General features: G+C 36.5%; 1 protein-coding gene across 2 annotated transcripts in view; it reads left to right on the forward strand.

Annotated features, from left to right (window-relative positions):
- Positions 1-21,307, forward strand: part of ARFGEF3 (ARFGEF family member 3) — a 59,598-nt gene that overhangs the window by 20,818 nt on the left and 17,473 nt on the right. For both annotated transcript variants that reach the window (XM_072408955.1, XM_072408956.1), the window contains exons 8-21: positions 1,668-1,752; positions 3,621-3,725; positions 6,057-6,381; positions 7,513-7,625; positions 7,977-8,890; positions 14,596-14,762; positions 15,773-15,938; positions 17,330-17,437; positions 17,807-18,022; positions 18,358-18,468; positions 19,334-19,484; positions 20,134-20,442; positions 20,600-20,733; positions 20,836-20,981. In XM_072408955.1, coding sequence (XP_072265056.1) covers positions 1,668-1,752; positions 3,621-3,725; positions 6,057-6,381; positions 7,513-7,625; positions 7,977-8,890; positions 14,596-14,762; positions 15,773-15,938; positions 17,330-17,437; positions 17,807-18,022; positions 18,358-18,468; positions 19,334-19,484; positions 20,134-20,442; positions 20,600-20,733; positions 20,836-20,981 — 3,050 coding nt within the window. The remainder of the gene's footprint in view (positions 1-1,667; positions 1,753-3,620; positions 3,726-6,056; positions 6,382-7,512; positions 7,626-7,976; positions 8,891-14,595; positions 14,763-15,772; positions 15,939-17,329; positions 17,438-17,806; positions 18,023-18,357; positions 18,469-19,333; positions 19,485-20,133; positions 20,443-20,599; positions 20,734-20,835; positions 20,982-21,307) is intronic.

Below are 21,307 nucleotides of genomic sequence, written 5' to 3' on the forward strand. Positions count from 1 at the left end.
TTTATTTTTACCATATAAAATTGTTCATAGAAAAGGAGGATTTATTCTTCCTTATCACACAGTCAACATCATGTGGTGTATTTAATAAGACTGTTTGGACAGCAGTGATATTCATTATCACATAGTAACCTAAGGCTACGTACACACGGCAGATTTTTATCGCCCGATAATCGGCATCGGCCAAATATCGGGCGAAAATCTGCCGTGTGTACAGTCGGTGTCGTCCATCGTCCGAACGACCGACCTGCCGGATCCACGGACGACGACCGATCCTAATGAAAGGGAAGGGGGAGAGCGCGCAGCAGGGTGCCGCTCCGTCGCTCTCCCCCTCCCCTCTCCATAGAGCATGAACGGTGCTGTATGTACAGCACCGTTCATGCATCGTGCACTCCCTTGTCGTTGGAAAGGATCGTGAAAGATCCTTTCCAACGACAAAAATTGCAAGTGTGTACACAGCTTAAAACAATTAAACTTTTTTTTTTACCTTGGAGGAAGGAGCAATAAATGTCAGCTTACATTTGTTTTTAGATTGTCACCATCAGGAGGTTTGTCTGAAATTTAAACATTTTACAATTATATGTGAGGTTAGGATAATTTGGTTTGCATTTCCTGCTGATCAATTGTGGAATATGTTTGTGATATAATATTGTTTTATTGTCACTGTTGTGTTACTGCTTTACTAGAATATTTAAAATACACATATGGGCCTCTCTTTAAAAGAACCGCTGCAATTTAAACATATCAACATGGCCATTTCATTATTATCAAGTGGTCAAACAGACATCATTCTGATTGTGATCTAGATCAGCGGTCGCCAACTGGTTCAGTGGTCCACGAGAAAATTTTGGTTGTCCACGGCTCTGTCCCCCGTATGGATTGCAAGCTCAGTCTGGTGGGCAGGTTGTGTCTCTGAAGAGTGGGCGGGTTCTTTCTTAATGATGCCTCTCTGGGGAAAGTGTCTTCCCCTTTGAGTGACACGGCTCCTCGCAAATGCCTGGTCCGGAGTCTGTAAATTTAGTTGTCTGTGACATCCAAAAGGTTTGCCACCACTGATCTAAATTGGCACATGAGTATGCATTGGTAAAATCATGGGTAGATTAGTGGGCTACCTGTTTAGACAGCATGGTATCTCAGAGGTTAGCACTCTGGTCCTCCCCGTGTCTGCGTGGGCTTCCTCAAGGAACTCCGATTTCCTCCCAAGTTTCAAAAACATGCAGTGAGGTTAACTGGCTTCCCCCCAAAATTGACCTTGGACTGTAATAAAGATATATGACATTAGATTGTGAGAGTGTGAACTTTGTGCAGCACTGTGTAAAATGTTGGCGCTACATAAATACTGTATAATATTAACCAACAGAAGTCTATGTAACTTCCTATGTGGTGAAGATGTCTTGTAAATAAAGCTAGAACTCCTTCAGTCCGATGGCTGCCAGGATACAATTATCTGATCAAAAGTCTGTTTGTAATTACATGAAATGTTAAGGAGGGCAAGCTCGTTAAATTCTGCGTATTACCAATATTGTTTTAAATTTTATGGGCTATTCTCTAGAGTAAGCAGATACACAAAAACAAGTGAGCCTGAGCAGCAACATGGTTTTATTAATAAATCCTATTTTTGTATTTTACATTGATTAATTTAATGTACTCTTGTTTTCATCTCTTAATAGAATCTGGTCCATCCATAGAGTCCCTGTGTGATGATGTTGTATCTGTGCTCACTGTACTTTGTGACAAATTGCAAGCTGTGGTTAAGTAAGTACTGTGACACTGTATATTTAGCATATAAAAAGTTTTATTGATTAGGATTAGCTGTAGTTTAGTTTTTTATAGATTAGGTTATAGTCATTTTTATACATCTGGTTACATTGGAAATAGGAAACATTTTTCAGCTAGTAAGGCTGACATCAGCTGTTTTCATATATTCAAATATGATGAGCAATGTTGCAAATAAGTTTATACATTTTGCCTTGAGGGTTGTCATCACAGTTCTGTGTAATCAAGGTTTGCTTTAGATTTAACTTAACTGTGTCTGAATGCTAGGGGTGATCACAACCCACCAGTATCAACCAGGATCGCCATGCAGGACAGGACAGGATGGAAAAATCTTCACCTGTTTGCACAGGTTGCTGCTTGGCTGACTTAAAGAATTAGTCTTCACTCTTCCTCTGGCGGCTGACGAATCTGAAGAATTTCCATCAGCGATGGAGCGATGCCTTGCTCATCCATTTAGTGGATGACCTGTGCAAAAAGGTGAGTATTTCTACAACACTTATCATGCCTGCAGGTCTTTACAACCCAGCATAATGAAATAAAGCAACTGAATTGGTAGCTTTTGGAGTATGAAGTATTGTGTTTACAGGTTACACAATAAAATTTACTTAAAATACATTACCAAAAATGAAACTGTTGAGGGGGAAGCCTGGAATTTGACTTGGGAATAACAGTGAGCCAATCACACAAGAAAAATTAGATTTCCGGGCCATTGTGTACACCAGCAGTACTCAGAACACCCTCAGGTTACCAAAAATGTAAACTGAAACAGATTGAAACAAAGAGGTAGTTTTTTAATACCATTAAACTACAAAGTGGCTTGTGAAACATTTGTATAAAAATATTCATTTTTTTTCTTTTCTTTGTAAAATTAAAATTTATTTTCAGTTAGTATCAGTCAATACTTTAAATGCTCATAATACATTGTCCTGTTTTGTATGTTAAGCTAATTGGTTTTATAACAAACTCAACAAGTCTGTTCCTTGCTATAGCAACAAACATATAGTATTGTCCATAAATTTGACCATCTTTAAGATAAATTACCTGCAACACGACACAATAAACTACAATTCATAATCTCATAGTATGGATACACTTTAACTCGTCTCCCCCTAAAATCCTTCATGTTTTTTAATTGGGCTTTACACTTTAATAAACTGTATACATTTATAGTTCATATACAGGGTTCCTTACTGGCTCTAAAACATTGGCAATATTGTTTCAAATTGCCACCAGATCTTATTATTTGTTGTAGTCTGTTATGCTCTTGTCTCTTTGTATTTCCGTGAGGCCATCTGTTTTGCCTGTTTGCTACCTTGCTGATTGAATGATGCTTGTTGCCACAGTAATTAATAGTAAAGAAATCATAACCTTCATGTTTATTTACATAAATGAACCTTAAAAACAGCAAATTTACAAAAATGAAACCATTTTTACGTGTGTGTTTATAAAGAAAAATTACTACAATGTTTTTAGAAATATTTGACCTTTACTCACAAGTTTTATATCGTGAAAATAAATTGTTGTTTGTTTTCATTGGACCGGATATTTAGAATAGATCCACACCTATGCACATGGTAGGTGTGTTTGGCACGGCATATTATTCTACAGATCACCCCTGCACAGCATGCCATGGACAAACATGTAAAAGTTGCAACTGCAATTAACAACACATTTGCCAAGTACAATATATAGGGGTTTTAGTCGTCGGAGCTTGAAGAAAAAGAAATGGGCAGATATAACATGTGTTAACATGCATTACTCACATACATAGCTATGAACTTACTCTCAAAATTTTGGTTATTTTGCTGATGTTCAACACCTTTCTAAATGTTTGTTTCATTTTACAGTGAAAATCACCCATTACAGCTTCTGTATCTAGAATGTATTCTGTCGATGCTTAGTAGTTCATCTTCTGCTTTAAATAATCACAAGGGATTTATGGACCTTATATGGTAAGTAACAGTATTGATATGTAGTTATTGTTTGTGATTATTTTTACTTTTGTTTGTTTTGCCTTTGTTATAATTAATAACACGAGCCAACATACATTTTCTTGCCAAACAGATTAAAGCCATTTTAGGTTATGTTTCATGCACAGATTCCTAATATGGTATTGGTTTTGCTAGATTGGCTCTAGTTGAAATAATGACCTTAATAATAACCTTATAGAAAAATAATGAAACATGAAAAATAAGCAAAATTAAACTAGATATGCATATGTATACAAAAATGTAATTTTTTAAATGCTTAATGTCAATATATTCTATATTCAGTATATTTACAGAACTAATATAAAATAAGTAATTGAAAAACTCAGTTTGTATGATTTCCTTTTATGCTGATGATCAGGACAATCATGTTTAAGGCTGCAGCAGTAGTCTGCCATCGTGTGTCTATCCCATCTGCCCTGACACCTTTCTTCCATCACCTTTAAATCTTGATGGAACCTCTACCCTTGTTCCGCACTGAAATAGCCAAGGTTTTCTGGAAATTTCTGCAAATAGCTATGGAGATAGTGTACTTTATGCTCAAAGTAGCACCCAAATTTTTAAAGTTTAAGAGCAAGTTTTTTACCAGTTATTCATAATTTTGTGCTTTATGGTTACCCAAGAAGTTCTTGACAACCATGACATAGCTGTGCCAGGCAGAAGCTTCAGTATCAGTCATGTAACTTGTGAAATTTTAATAATTTATCAGTTTTCTGAATCTGGGGTCCATCAAAGATTACTGCTTTTAATTTTTCAGTACTCAATTCAGGGAAGAATCTACAAATTTATTTGAAGCAATCACAGTCCTTGTTCAAAGCTCTAACAAATTACCTAATTAATCCCAACTTTATGTGTGATGGAGGGAGAATGATTTTTTTTTTTCTTTGTCAACCATTTGCTCGTTAATGATGTTCGCTGCACCTTTTTTCAAGTTTACCTTTGAAGGCCATGTCACTTTTTTCCAGTGATCATTCTTTGCTCTACTATCCCACAATCAGATGGAACATAGGTACTTTGTGTATCCACTTTGCTGTCCAAGTAGGAAGTTCACTATTTTTAAATCAACACATATATCCATTGGTGTTCATGATAGCAAAGCTTTTGTAAGACTATTTTGATATTTTCATATTCTTCTTTAAGTTTTGTTGAGTGACCAATTGGAATTGATGCATAGCAGTTGCCATTATGCAGTAACACAGATTTCAAACTTCGAGTGAAACTATGAAAAGCCGCCAGTCTTCTGCTCGGTGTTCTGGTACTCCCATATGGGCTAGTAGTCCAGGGATGTTACAACAGTACACAGAGTCTCCATCGTCACTGAAATATGGTAGGGGTTTCACCTCTCTTGTTCTGTAAACCGTTATTTTAACCACCTTTTATTTTAAAAGTTCAGATGGTTGTTTTGATAGACATAGGTCACATAATAAATTATTGAGCTTTTCTTGGGAGAACTGCTGGTTTGATGAAACACTTCCTTCATATTCACTTCCACTGCTAACTCCTGGATTACACTCCAAACCCTGTATATGCTCCATGTCGGATACAGGAATATCAGGGGGCTTTCTGAACACTGGTTTGGGAACATCAGCACCATGCTGCACAGGTCGTTTGCTGATTCCAAATCAGGGTACTCCCACTTGTTTTTCTTGTAACGATTGAAACCTTTTGCATTCACAGCACAAAAATCACAATCAAATATGATGATTTTTGGGCTTTCAACATACCATAGGTACACCAAATTTCAAACTTTTTTGCATACCATATGGGGAGCCCAATACTTATCTTGGTCCCCCAGTTTAATACCAAAACATGCAAGATATGCTTGTTTCACAAATTCTGTAATGTTTATTCTTTTTTACATTAGGGTCATTTAAAAAACTTCTTCTTGAAGAACTCATATTTCTGTGAAAAAGAAAATGTATGAATAAAAAGAAGGCAAATGAAAGTTTCATGAAAATAATGGTACATTTAATATATAAAATGCAAAACATCGGTGTAAATAAAGATTTAAAAAAATGTGCTGTGTTAACATTTGTTGTTGGTAAAATTGTCTATTCCGATTCCTGTATCACAAGAACTAGAGCCAATTCAATGAATCTGATGCCATTTTTGGATTCAGCAGACCTGAAATACACTAAATATAATGAAAAATCCTTGGCAAGGGAAAAAAATGTTTTTTTGTTGAGCTGTGTAATCTTTCATTTTAAAGTTTGTGATGTGAAAAAAACTGTGTAAAACTTTGTGAATGTCATGCTTCTTAAAGGTTTTTTTTTACTTTTTTTCTTATCTGTGCAGGAAGCAGCTGTGCCCTGCTCTAGTAGTGATCCTTGGAAACCCAGTCCATGACAAAACTATCACCTCTGCACATAATAACATCTGTGTGGACTCTGAATGCCACTCAACAGGTGTAGCAGATCAGGGTCGTGGATCAGCTTGTTCTTCTACAGCACCTGCTCTCAGTGGCCCAGTTGCTAGAACTATTTATTACATTGCAGCAGAGCTAGTTCGACTTATGGGCTCAGTTGAGTCTATGAGGCCTGTCTTGCAGTCTCTCTACCATCGCATTCTGCTGTATGCTCCTCCACAAAATCGTGTTGAAGCCATTAAAATCATGAAAGAGGTTAGTAAAGCCAGAATTATTTAAAATACTATATATGTTAAAAGTATACCCTAAAATAACATTTTACTTCCTTGTGGTCTCCAGTGGATTGACTTTCCAATATTTTTCAGTGACCATGGTAATGGGGCAAGTGCCTTGGGCATACACAGAGCCTAATGTTGACCTGTGCTGTTTTTGTGTATTCTAAGCATCCAAAAAACAGTTGAAAACAATTCTGCATTCAACTGTTGCATTAGGTATTCTGGAATAATCCATCCTAAAAATTCACATAGTGAAAGGATCTTGGCAGTCTGATATCCCTCTAAAGTTAATAGACACCGGGTGTTTCTAAGTTGCTAAAAACTCACTCAATGATTGCTAGTTTGTCTTGTGATCTTTGGCATTACTGTTCTTCACACTTTAAACAGCCAGAAAGCTCAAGGTTGGTTTCTGTTAAACCGATTGTCAAGAATATGGTAATAATTTCATGTGCTCCAGTGCAACATTAAGTTGAACTCCAGTTTCATTTTCACTCTACATAGGGGTATAGTACTCAAAATTTCAGATTCCTAGGTGAAAGTTACCAAAAGTAGTCTTCATTCTTATGCTATTAGAATTTTCCCTTTACAGTTTATGGATTTAGTTGGGCTTTACCTTCTATTTGAGGCAGAGCTTACCACAGTTGTGAATACCTTTGCCTACTCGCTCTGGCATTGTGAGGGAGCGAGGCTAAAAGGCAACACTGTATGTTGCCACAGGGCCTGTGGTCAAGTTTTGTTCTTTTATTAGTCCATAAAACGTATGTACCTCTATGGATATTATCTTTTTTACCTTTTTTTTACCATTGTATTTACTGTTACTTACTGGTATTAGAATATAGTATACATTAGGTAAATAATACAACATTTTGCAGAAATTGTTAGCAGACAGGACCTTTTAAACAAATATCAGTGTCATGGCATTCTTACATTACAGTGTTGATTTTTCTTTTAAATGTTCTCAAGCAAAGAATTCATGGAACTTTTCACTTAAACCACACCTCTCTCTCAGGCTCCCTGAGAGTCCTCCTTGGTGATCATTTAACAATATATCCTAATATCGGTGATCATGGGACAAATGTGCTCATGAATCTGCTTGGTTTCTCAATTCTAGATACTTAGCAGTCCTCAAAGGCTGTTTGACCTTGCTGGGCCATGTACGTCTGAACCAGAGACTAGAAAGCGCTCAATATCAAAAAGAAAGTCACATCTGGATCTTTTAAAACTGTAAGTTTTCCTGTGTTGTTTGCTAAAGTGATGAAAATGTTTTATCATTTGCGTTATCCATTGTAATACAAGCATGCATTCATGTGCATTGTGTGCGTGTGTTAAATTGTATTTTAAACATGCTTGCATTCAGAGATTTAGATATTTAATTAGAACAGGCTTACAAGTTGTTGCACCTAAAATACACCAAATGTGATTTATGTCCAAATACCTGTAAGGCAGCATGTTGTAAAAAAATAGACTATGCAAGAATTTCTAGGTGGAATTTCTAGTTTAAAAAAGAACAACAATTTTATTCTGTTTCAGTTATCTAAAAGACTGAATTTTTGAAATCCTTGTTTTGTGTTGTAGGATTATGGATGGAATGGCAGAGGCATGTATGAAAGGAGGTATTGAAGCTTGCTATGCATCTGTGTCTTGTGTTTGCACCTTACTTGGAGCTTTAGATGACCTAAGCCAAGGGAAAGGTCTGAGGGAAGACCAGGTTCAACATCTCCTCCGACGTCTCGAGGAACTGAGGGATGGTGCTGAATCCAGCAGGGAGTCTATGGAAATTAATGAGGCAGACTTCAGGTGGCAGAGGCGCATTCTGTCCTCCGAGCACACACCTTGGGAATTGGGAACTGAAAAGAGTCCTGATATTAGCATCAGTGTGACCACAGACACTGGACAGACAACCTTAGAAGGTGATATGGGGCAAACCACTCCTGAGGACAATATGGAAGGCCAAGGGAATAATTTACAGTCCCCAAATGTCAGAGATAATAGCAGCAAGGACCCTGAATTGGATGTTGTGGATCAGCCAGATGTGGTTCAAAGAAGTCATGTTACAGTCTATCCAGACATAACCAATTTTTTGTCTGTTGACAGTAGAACAAGATCTTATGGCTCAAGATATAGTGAAAGTAATTTTAGTGTTGATGAACAAGATCTTTCCAGGACAGAATTTGATTCTTGTGATCAGTATTCCATGGCTGCAGAAAAGGATTCTGGGAGATCTGATGTCTCTGACATGGGCTCTGATAACTGTTCACTGGCAGATGAAGATCAGACTCCAAGAGACTGCCCTGGTCATAGATCTCTGAGGACTGCTGCCTTGTCATTAAAGCTCCTGAAAAACCAGGAGGCAGATCAGCATAGTGCCAGACTTTTTGTTCAGTCGCTGGAAGCTCTTATTCCAAGGCTTTTGACATTGCAAAGAATGGAAGAAGTTGATTCAACTTTACAGAATTTTGCCTCAACCTTTTGCTCAAGTTTACAAGCTGGTAAATACTGCTACTAATAATAATTTATTATGAATACCTCTCTAGGTCAAATTATGTTTTTTGCTTGCTTTACTTTAGTACCAGATTTATGCAAAAATAATGTCCTATTGAGTTTTGTTTAATTGTCTACAGTACAGATAGATCATGATTATATTATTTAGATGGTTTTTGGCTTATATCAGTTTTAAGTGCAGCTAAACAATTTTTGGACAGTGTAGTGCCTTTTTAAATACTAATATGCTTGTACAACTGTCATATGTTTAACATTAGCCATATAGTTTATTTACAACTTTATTTACAAGTGAGATGTTACTCACAACTCATTTTTCTACACTAATAACACTTTCCTGTGGAGTGAAAGCTTATTATAAATGCAGCATCAGGTATAACAAGGTCAGTCTCATTCCTGCAAAGTTAGCAACAAACTCAAATCTCACTGCTAGAAACAATATATTAAAAGGAAAAAAGTATACGTATATCTAATAAAAACCAAATAGGGGATTTAGGTCAATCTCTCAAACACAAAAGCTCATATGTCATTCAATGAACCAGTTGAGGTGCTGTTGTAAAAATTAAAGCAGAACTATAGTCACAATTTCTTCTCTCTTCATATAGATCCACCACACCATTAATAATTCTAGGCACTGAATCATTTACCAAGTACCTATGCAGGTTGACTGAGCCAATATATTGTTATTCCAGACTGTAATGCTGCTTTAAAAAGAAGGAGAAAAGGACATCTAAATAACACCACCTTGTACCCAATGAGTTGAAAATCATATTTTACCCTGCTTTGATAGATATAAATGATGTCCTGTGAGTCCAGATCTAGCACTTAGAGTCTATCTATCCCAAATTAATATTGAATTTTTGTGGTAGATTCTGGAGCAATAAAGGTGAACTGTAGTCTGCTTAACACAGTTCATCCAAAACCCCTTTAACTTCCCCTATTGTTAAACAGCTGAAGTGCTTTAAAAAAAAAAAATCCTTGATTTGGCGAGGAGTAAGGTTTAAACTCTGATAACAAGACAGGACAACATTTAGCTTACTTCTGCACCTGTGGATGGAGCTGATCGTACCATATGTCTATTATGTCATATGTTGTATGTATAATTTAATCATTTTTCTACCACTACGTGTAATTGAAAGGAAAGTCATTAAGTAAGTGATAAATGAGGTGGTTTACGGACAGCGATAGATGGGGAAGAAGGGAGACTTGAGGATACTAGTTGTCAATCAGCCCAGAAAGAGGCCGTTGTTTTGTAGTTACTGTAATTAACAATACTATACTAGTGAAAGTAACTTGAGCTTTGGAGTTTAGAGGTAAGGTCGCTGTGCTTTTTTTTTTCTTCAAGTTCTGCACACTTTATATACCTCTATGAAGGGTCCATACTTTTTCAATAAATTTGTACTTCTGTTCCTCCTTTAAATACAATGTTTTTACATTTTTATTAGGTACATTAAAAGCCCCAAGCTTGCAGAGGCCAGAGGCCAGGTCACTTTATTTTAGTGTTTCTCAACTAGGCTTTTGACAAAAGTTGCTGCAGGTTGCTCAAGCAATGAACAGTTTGTGTCTCTCAGGTCAGTTTAAAAGATTGCAATAATCTTTTTGGTTATGTGTAGGGGTGACATTCTTCCCAATAGCCAGCAATGTGTGACACATTCCTCCTGGATATAGTAAAATATGGCAGGGGTTCTACGAAAACCTAAAAGTTATTTAAATGGGTTTTCTCATAATAAACATGTTGAGAAACTCTGTTTTAGTTGCTTAGGTTTAGTGAAGTTATGTGGCCAAAAGTATGAGGTCAGCTGACTACCTGAATATACGGCATCAGGATTTTCTAGCAATGGATTTTATTTTTTCTTGATGGCATGGGAATATTCCAATGTGCCTTTAATTGTGAAAGAGTTGTTTAGCAATCATTTGACATCATTTCACATTGGCAACCACAGACTCCAGACCTTAACCCTATTGGGAATCTGTGGGATGTGCTAGAGAAGACTTTACATAGTGTTTATACTTTTCCATTATCCGTAAATAGATGTTTTGACATTGAATAATCAAAATGCTACCATGATGAGTGTGGAGCATAATCAAAGCTAACAAAATAATATAGCATGTGACTTTTTGGCCAGTGTATATCACTTTTACTTTGAATTACTGGTAGTTTCATTTTATCCTAAGCTGTCATTATTCATTTTGTTTAATATGTACTTCTTTACACATGATGTAGTAACGTTTTTTAGCAGGTAATAATATGAATGGTCATATTAGTTGCAAGCATGCTGTTTACACTGGATACATTAAAATACCTTCCACACATAACTCCTGACATACACCGAATTCTATGTACGTTTATAGTTGATGCATTGCTTGCTTGTATTTAGCTTGCAAGTTACACAGGAGAGCCCTGAAGCATTTGTGTTACAGTGATCTATCCATTTTATTCTTTTCTTCATTGCTACTATTGACATCTTTGACTGCTGCTTTATGAAGATCCCTGCTGACTTCCACATCTCACTACTGTGTTTCTTATATTGTTATTTTTACTTCAGTAATGTTTCATGTACTCAGGCAACCTGATTGAAATTTACTTTGCTCAAGATATAACAGTTAGACAATATCCTAGAAATTATAATCCACAAAGAGCTAAAATAGTACAATAAAGTTCTGCTCCTGAATACCAATGCATGTATTTGATGAACAAATATTGTTGCTATGGAATATTCTACTTTACAATTTCATACTTTATTTCAGACTTTCTGTAGCCTTTCCATTTTTATTTATGTTTATTAAAAAAGAACAGAGACTTACGAGCTGTATTTTCATAATTGTTTAAAGGGAACCTATCATGTCAATGAAATCTCCTTCTAAAGATGCCAGTTACCTGGTGTTACATCTTAAAAGGGAGTCACCAACCTAGACTAAAGTGATTTTCACATTAGTATTATCATATTAGTATCTCCATCACAATTTACAGTTAAAAAGAGCCCTTTAATGTACAGAGCTGCATCATATGTTGGGGCTTTATAAATACAGTTTAACAATAGTATTATTAAATTGCATCTGTCAGTTTTATAACTTGATTAATATTTCCTTTGTGCCTAGTTAAGTGGCAAAAATGTTATATGCTCTTCTATTCTTAGAACATGTACATGCTCCAAGCAAACAATATGTTTTTAATGTAGGTACTGAAAGTACCTGTTATAGACAAGCAAGTAGGAAATGTACAAAAAGTAAAGACATAGTGATAATATCTCACATCACAAAGCACAATTACTTTACTTAGCTCATACCTAGCCCTCGTATAATTATTTTCTCTACGTTGCTACTATCAGACTAAAAAAGTGTTATGTGCATTTGTGAATTCAGATTTCAGAGGTATGAGCTCTGTTTTACTACTCCCAGTGCTGGTATAATGCAACACTAATATTTTATCGGCTGTTATCATAAAAATGAATGTGAAAATCAATTTACAAAGTTTACCACACAAGTTATTACTGAAAACTCTGGTTTTAGGCTGGTGATTACCCTAAATTACAATTTATGAGTAAACAAAGCTTTCAACGCCTAAACATAAATTTCATGTGGGATGTGGGGAAATAATTATTATGAACCTCATATTTCTTAGTAACTGGAACATTTTTTTTCTGTCATGATCATTTTGTCTTAAAAGAATATAGTTAAATGAGACTTTAATTATTATTAATGATAATAAACAGGATTTATATAGTGCCAACCTATTATGCAGCGCTGTACATTAAATAGGGGTTGCTAATGACAGACAGGGACACAGAAAGAGAGGACCCTGCCCTGAAGAGCTTACCCTCTAAGAGTTAGGTGAAGTAGCACACATTATTCTTGATAAATTAAGCCTCCAGTGCAGATATTCTCAACCAGTGTTCTACTGAAACCTAGTGTTGATCAAAGATATCTAAGGTTTCCTGGAATCATGGCTGATTCACTTTCCGCCTTATCGTGCATGCATAGGTCCAGTGCCAATGTCAAAGCTAGTGATATTAGTGATCTTTTTTTTTTGGTGCCTGCAAACGGTGGCATTTTGACTATAATTGTAAGGCAGATATTTTTGTCACTAACCATTTATTATGAGTGTAATTTCGCCCACTAAATTCCCAATTAACTGCTTTTGGAAGAGTTCCCTGTGAATCGAAAAATATTTTTTAGGTTCTTTTAGTGTAAAAGTCTTTGGGTTGCTCTAGTGCATTGGTTCCCAATGGGGGTGGTACCGCCCACCGGTGGGCACTGAAGATGTGTAAGGGGGCATTTCTCATCCAAGGGAAATTAAGGGGGTGTTGGGGACCAGCCCCCTTGGGCAATACGCACGTGGATCCCAGTGTGTTTTCCAGCTCTTCCTTCTCCGTTTGATCCACAGCCCCGGCTGTGGATCATTGAGCCACCCTGCATTTGCATATGGGCGGCTCACTGGTGCACTGTCATCGGCGGGGGTGGGATAGACCAGAGTCTTATGAGATAATCCTACCCTCGGAATGCGTACTTCCAGCTGATTGGGTGTGTACTGTCATCGGCGGGGGTGGGATAGACCAGAGTCCTATGAGATAATCCTACCCTCAGAATGCGTACTTCCAGCTGATTGGGCGTGTACTGTCATCAGCAAGGGTGGGATAGATCAGTGTCCTATGAGATAATCCTACACTTGGAATGCCTACTACCAGCTGATTGGGCATGTACAATAATGTCACAATCAGCTTTGTATGCTCTGTCTGCGTAGGTATCTCCTATCTTTTTCAGTGGGATTGTGCTTCATTATTGCTCCCCGAGAGTGGGTGTCTTCTATAGACAGAAAAGTCTCTCCCTTTCATGCCTGTTCTCGAAGCCCAAGCCTCCGGGAATTTGTGACATGCGTATGCCAGGCGGCTCTGCATTCCAATTCATTCTTTACCGCCGCAGTGTTAATGACTAAATGGGAGGGGCTTTGCCTTTTTGTTTTTAAAATGGCATTTAATGAAAAAAAAAAAAACAAAGGGTTATCTACCCTTCCATATAAAGTAAAATTGTGGTGATTAGCTATTTCAAGGCAAGGGTCCCCAAATTGAGTTTACATATTAGGGACTTTCAGGGGCCACTTCCATGGCATTAGGCATTGGGGTACTGACAATTGTCTGTGCACTGTGGTGCCTCAAATATAAATTTGCCTGCTCGCCAAACTTTAAGTCTGCGTTCAGACTGGCGGTGTGGTGGCACTGTGGTTTCCTCATGCAGTGGAACCCTGGTTAGGGGGAGACGCTCAGTACCGCTTACTGCAGCTTCGAGTCAAATATGCTGACACTGCAGGACGAGGGACTGAGCGGCTAGCGGGGTGCCTGTTACACATAGCTGGAAACTTGCCACCAAGTTCATCTCACTAATAATAATATATTCATTTTTTTTTCATTATATTTTGAGTAATACAACAATATTGTTAATATCTTCTAATGAAATAATTTTAAAAATCTGTCCTTGTTTTTTAATATATAGTATAGTATAGTTCACCCAAAGTGGGCCCTATCGAACCACTCTTTGAAAAAGCGGGCACTGACCCAGAAAAGGTTGGGAACCTATGCTCTAGTGTTTTAAATCAACTTTTGCCTATATGGGGTTGATTTACTAAAGCATTGATGTGAAAAGCGCTATGATAAAATGTTTTATATGCTACTGGTTTTAAGTTTTACACATTGTTTTCTAGGAGTGATGCATTCTCCAGGCTTTGAAAATAATGGTGGAGCAAACATTCAGACTCTGCTGAATGCAGACAGCTTGTATGCTGCATCTTACTATGCTCTTCTGCTAAACCTAAAGCTTGTTAACAGTGATTATTACAGAAAGAAGACGGCTCTGGCACCAGTAACACTAGTAAGTGTGATGTTTTTGAGTAATTCTAGTGCAATATTGTTACCATCATCCTAGCTTTTTATTATGGTAATTGGAAAATCTATGTAGTGCATATGATTGAACTGCAGTAATATTCTTGCTATCTTATAACTTGGAAATGTGCAATCCAACATCACTTAACATAGCCTATACATTACAAGACAGACAATCTTCCATCATTACATGATCACCAGTTATAGAGTCCCAAGTAATTACAGCTTATTGCTTTTATGTCAGAAAAGATCTAGAGAAAAACAAAGAATATGTCTGGTCTGCAATTGGATCTCTTGCAGCACTTATACTAGTGGCCACTTATAATTGTATCTTGAGCTACGATATTGTGATTTTTATCATATGTAACAGCCTGTGACAATCTCTGTATTGCCCTGTTATACTGTAGATTAGGCATTTTTTGAAACCTACAAAATACCCTTATCAGTGTAGTCTTTTTTAAAAGTTTTACCACCAATCTGTCTCCTTGGGTTACATATTGGTCATATATAAATCTATATTGCATAAATTGATATGGCTTTTTTCATTACTTGTTTAATATCTTTATTATATAAATTAACCTTTGCAGGGCATGCTGGGCCTTTTATGAACAGTCCAGTACTGTATTCATATTTTCCACTTGCCTCTCCAAAAACCCAGTTGGTCTCTACAATGAAATTGAGTTCTTTCATTGACATAATTAACTGTGGGCGGGCTAATTGATTTTTCACTAGAGAATGTTTCTTTGAATGCCAGATTCACTGCTTTATAAATAGACCCCTATGTATGTACTTTTCTTCACTACTGATTGGAACCTCCCTTTCAGTGGTTTAAAATGTTCATACATTTTGATACCAATCTGCCTGCTTTGTTACAACATCGATCCACTCACAAGATTTGATATTTTTTAATATTTTAGTATGCAAGATATTCTTTTTAATACAGCAATGCATACAATTGCCTTAATGATATCCTTGTCATTTCAACCTGTTTTGAAACAGAAAGAGTTCATCAAACAGATACAGTCCAGTGGAGTGTTAATAGTGTTGTCCCAAGCCTGGATTGAGGAGCTATATCATCAAATCCTGGAGAGGAACATGCTTGCAGAGTCTGGGTACTGGGGAAGCCCTGAGGGACACTGTCTCCCCCTAATTACTATGCTTGTTAGTAAGTAATTAACCTCACAGAATTGTTTCTGAAGATATCTTATAATAGACAGTTGACTGTTGCTCATCATGTATTACAGATGCATACCTATTAATCACATCATAAATGTTTTTTGCTCAATGGATATCTAGACTCTACTATTTTGTTTTATAAATTGTATTCTTTGCCCCCAATTTTACCTATTGTTCCTAGAGTATGAATGGCTCTTATGTTTACTTAAGGCCTGGGCTTACCATATGGGCATTAAATATTTGATGCTGTAAATGCATAACACATTTCTAGTTTAATCAGTAGTGCTTTATATATTAATAAACATCCAATTAGTAAAATACCATTATTAAAAAAACTTTTGCAACATGCAGCACAGGATCAGCCAATATGTTCAGTCATTATAATGCGTATTGTCTTCCAACGTTGGAGATGAATCCTGTTCAGCAGCTTTACATCACCATAAGCTTGGTGAAAATGCAATGTTTACAGGGAGCAAAAATAAATAAATGTAGCTTTAGTCAAGAAACTGTACCATAAAAAGACATATATATCAAAACAAGCAAAACTGAAATTAAAATCACCAAATGTATTTTTATGTACCACATGTATACATAATAAAAATTATTGATTTGTGATGCCCAAGTACCAATTAGCCAGTAAACAATCCTGGATTGTATGGTTTTGCTAATAAGCCTTTAGTACGGCTGTTCACCAGAATTAACCAAGAACAAGATAAGAATGTGCCACTCAACACGTTTCACAGAACTGGTTTGCTTCCTCAGGAGTACGAAATTGCACAGGTATAATACATATATTGATCTAGAAAAATATATATGTACAAAGAGTATCTGTAAGAATATAGATATCCAAAACACCCGCAAGAAAATCTTTTTTTATTAAAGTGTGGCCTTTACTTCTGGTTCCCACCACTCTCCATTGTTACATAGTAAGTTAGGTTGAAAAAAAGACATCAGTCCATCAAGTTCACTTGGGAAATAAACTTATCCCAGATATAAAACCCTATGGACATAGTTGATCCAGAGGAAGGCAAAAAAAACCCTGGTTCAATTTGCTCCAACAGGGGAAAAAAATGAATTCCTGATTCCATGAGGCAGTTGGATGTTTCCTAGATCAACAGTCTCTCTTATCTTTACTTTAAAGCTTTATTACCTATTGCATACCTGGGATGAGGTACTTTCATACATGTCACATTTATTTGGGGCCCCTCTTCTATAAACAAAAAAACTTATATATGTTCTTATTAAAAATACACCACAATTTCCATTTAACTTATTATTAATAATTATTTAAAATAAATTAAGAAAATAAGTCAGACTTATGTAATATCAGGCACATTGCAATGTTCAGGTACATCCCTTATAATCAATTTCTTTCTGTAGATATTGATGGCTTGGGAAGCAGTGCTATTGGTGGACAGCTCCAAGCATCTACATCAACACAATCTCCACTCCCTCCTGAGAAAAATATGGATCCATCATCTCTAGCAGGTATGTTGACTTTATTTCAGATTTCCATGTTGTATGTGCAGATCTATAAACAACAACAAGGGTTGTGTGTGCTAACATTTTGTTTATTTGTTATATAAATTGTTCTTCACGTTTTCCAAGGTAAATAGTACTAGGAGAAGCCTTAACACATTAAATTTTAACTTGGACCATTGTTTTCACTTGTTTTATTGAAAGTGCATGTTTCTTCCTAAAAATGTCTGAATCTCAAAGTCTTTAGCAGTAATTTTTTTTTCATAAACTGTAATTGTGCACTGTTGCGGTCATCTTTGATGCCTTTGTCTAAATATATTTATATTTACATTTGTAGTACAAGTGGTATATACGAACATGAACTTTTTGCTTTCCTAGGTGTGGCATTTGCACGATTCATCCTTATCGGATGCTGGAAAAATTTGATAGACACCTTATCTGCTCCCCTTACTGGACGCATGGCAGGGAGCTCCAAAGGCTTGTCTTTTATATTGGGTGCTGAAGGTGTGAAAGAGCAAAATCAGAAAGAGAGGGATGCTATATGCATGAGCCTAGATGGTCTTAGGAAAGCTGCCCGTCTCAGCTGTGCCTTGGGTATGTAGTTTCATAATAGTTAAATCGTCACAGCACCTAAAAACCAAGATGCATCTTACCATAGATCTGGCCCACATTTTTACAATAGAAACTAGACTGCATTAATAGGAGAATTTCTGGTAGAAAACTCTTTTGCTGTAGTAGTTTGAAAAAAGAAATAGCAAAGGGAAAGTGGTATTTCTTATATCAGATGCTTTTGACAGACCTCAATATTCAAGTGACCATAAACATAGGAAAATTAAAAATCTTCCCAATAACAATGTAGTCCCTATTTTTCATGGTACTTTTTAGGGTAGTTTCATTCTGCTCCATAACCAAATGCATTTTGTTTAAAGGAGTTGCAGCAAACTGTGCATCAGCACTGGCTCAGATGGCAGCAGCGTCCTGTGTACAGGAAGAAAAAGAGGAAAAGGAAAATCCAGAGAACGCTGATACAATTACACAAGGTAATATACTGTGGCAGATATACAGAAATGCATTGCTTGTGTCCTATTTTACACTAAAAATATTTTCTCCGATTTCACTTTGAACCATAAACTTATTGCAGTATGTATTAGAAGCTGCAACAAGTCTAGTAGAACCTGCCCCATTTCCTGAAGACTTTCAGACTTTACTGTACAGGTAGTCTCTTGGTTAGGGACAGTAGGACTCTGAGATACTTCCCTGCTCCCTCATGTAGAACAAAGGCTTGAAGGGGGCAGTTTACATGACTTGCAGAAGAAATCTTTTGCTACACACAACTGAGGTTGTGGGTGATCTTAGGGGGGTGAGCTCTTCTGTAACCTTTTGTAACCCTTTAATGACCAAGAAAACTCTGCAGTTGTTTCTTTTTGCATATTAAAGCACAGCTTCCTCCAGAAGTTAATGAATGTCTAGGCTCCATAAAGTTTTTTTTCTTGCTTTGGTTGTGATTAACTCACAGCAAGGATTTTATACAGTAACTGACCCCTCACTGCCTAATAATATGTTAAGACTTCTGTTCTAATTGCATTTAATAAAATAATGTACCTGTTCCTACTTCAGCTTAAGAATCAACCTACAGTCCCTATCTTGTATGTAACTCTGGGACTACCTGTAGATAGTCCACCCCATTTATTCATTAGATTTAAATCCTTTAAACATGGAGGCTCATGATCCCATATTGTTACCACACATTCCTGTTTTAATGAAGCTTTGTACACCACTGACCATTAGCCATCATATAGCTTTGCATTTTCTGACACCGTGCACATCAAACAACATCATTCTTTTTACAATCATAAACACTAAGATATGTTGTAATAATATTCTTTCATCTATATGTTTATACAGTGAAACACAGAATGGAACAAAAACTGGAACAGATAGGTAAACAAGGAGGATATCGACTACATAATGCACATGTGCTCTGCATGGATGCAATACTTAATGTCGGCTTAGAGATGGGAAGTCACAACCAAGACTGCTGGCCACATGTGCTCAGGTACATAATGATCGTTACCCCGCACCTTACATTTCTAAGTGGTTGTGTATAATTGTGAGGAAGGGGATTACCGCTCTATTCTGTTTATTTTCATCTGTTGCCCTTTGCAAATATATCATTTTGGTGGGGGGCCATACCTGGAAACTACGCTGTATGCCATGATATTTCAATATCTTTTTGCATCCTTATTATACTTTTCACTGCGCCAAATTATTACGTAGGGTTGTATATTAAAAATTATTTGCAAATGACTAACAGATACAAACAATGACACAGGAAGAAGAGACGACCCTGCCCAAAAAAGCTTACAATCTCCTCTTCCTGCTAAACGGATTAAATTAAATGAATTAAAATAATGATATAATACTTTTTAGCAGCTATAAGCTCTTTCAAGGTACTGATGGTGGGATATGGCAGTTGAATCGTGACCTGACATAACTTTAGGTTACCTGCTTCACCCTTACAGTTTAGCTAATCTCTGAAAAGGTGTTTTAAAAGAAACATCATAATCTACTATGTATTGCTTTTTTAATGTAATGGCTAAGATCTCTAATGCCATTGCATACAGAAAGAACTTTGAATTGTTCTTTGACATGAAAACTTCACATAATTTTTAAACTCTTATTTTCCTCTCCTTTCTACTAAATAGGGTTTGTGAATACATAAGTACCTTGGAGCATACACATTTTAGTGATGGGGCTTCCCAGCTTCCTCTGACCATCACCCAGGCCCAACAAGTGTCTACAGATTCACATGGTCCTAGCACAGATTCATCTCAAGAATATACCATAGAACAGGAGGCATCTCTTGGCAAAAGCCCTGTCATCCAACCAGTTCCCATCCAAGATCTCATCAAAGAAGGCACCAAAGGCCGAGCATTTGACTTCCGGGGAAATAGTTTGATGAGTGCAGGCAATGCTGCTAAAGCTGTTTGTACTTTGTCTACACAAGTAGATAAGTAAGCACCTGTTTCTTTGTTTTGTTTTTGTTCAAATTTCTTGGATTTACTAATACATTTTATAGATATATATAGTAAGAAATATTTATACAAATGAGAAAATATATGAACACATGTCAGTTGTTTGTACTTTTAATATTTTCTTTGTTTTTTTCAGGTTGTTTGAGGGTGCTGCAGACAAGCTTAATCTGGTGTCACTCAGTGGGTTTCTTTATCATCTAAAGAAAGCTTCTCAGGCACAATTGTTTCATTCAGTGACAGATACAGTGGATTATTCTCTTGCAATGCCAGGTAGACTCTATATCTATTTTTATTTTTGATAAAAATGTTAACTTTTCTTTTGTTATAAAGTTTTTCTTTTTTTTTTTTTAATTATTTTTTATTATCCTATAGGGGAGATCAAATCTACGCAGGACAAAAGAAGTGCTCTACATCTGTTCCGCCTTGGTGATGTCATGCTACGTATTATCCGGAGTAAATCTCGCCCACTACTTCATATCATGCGATGTTGGAGTGTGGTGGCTCCTCATTTTGTGGAGGTAAACAAAGATAAAAGTTAAGGGGTCTATTTATAAAGCAGTAAATCTAATATTCACCTAACCTTTCCTGGTGGAGAATTAATAACTCCCATTGAACACATGGACCTTGAAGATTCTCCACCAGACAATGTATTATTGTCAGATTTGCTGCTTTAAAAATGGACCCCGAAATGTCCAATAATGGAGAACAATATTTTGTTCCCTGATTAGGAGGTACTTTTTCTTTCCAGTCTTTGCATGTTCAATTACCTCTCGTTGCATTCTCCATAATATACATTTTAAAAAAATAGCCAAATACAAGAATCAGAACCCATCATCAGTAAAAA

This window comes from Pyxicephalus adspersus, chromosome 4, assembly GCF_032062135.1.
Source record: "Pyxicephalus adspersus chromosome 4, UCB_Pads_2.0, whole genome shotgun sequence".
NCBI classification, from domain to species: Eukaryota; Metazoa; Chordata; class Amphibia; order Anura; family Pyxicephalidae; genus Pyxicephalus; species Pyxicephalus adspersus.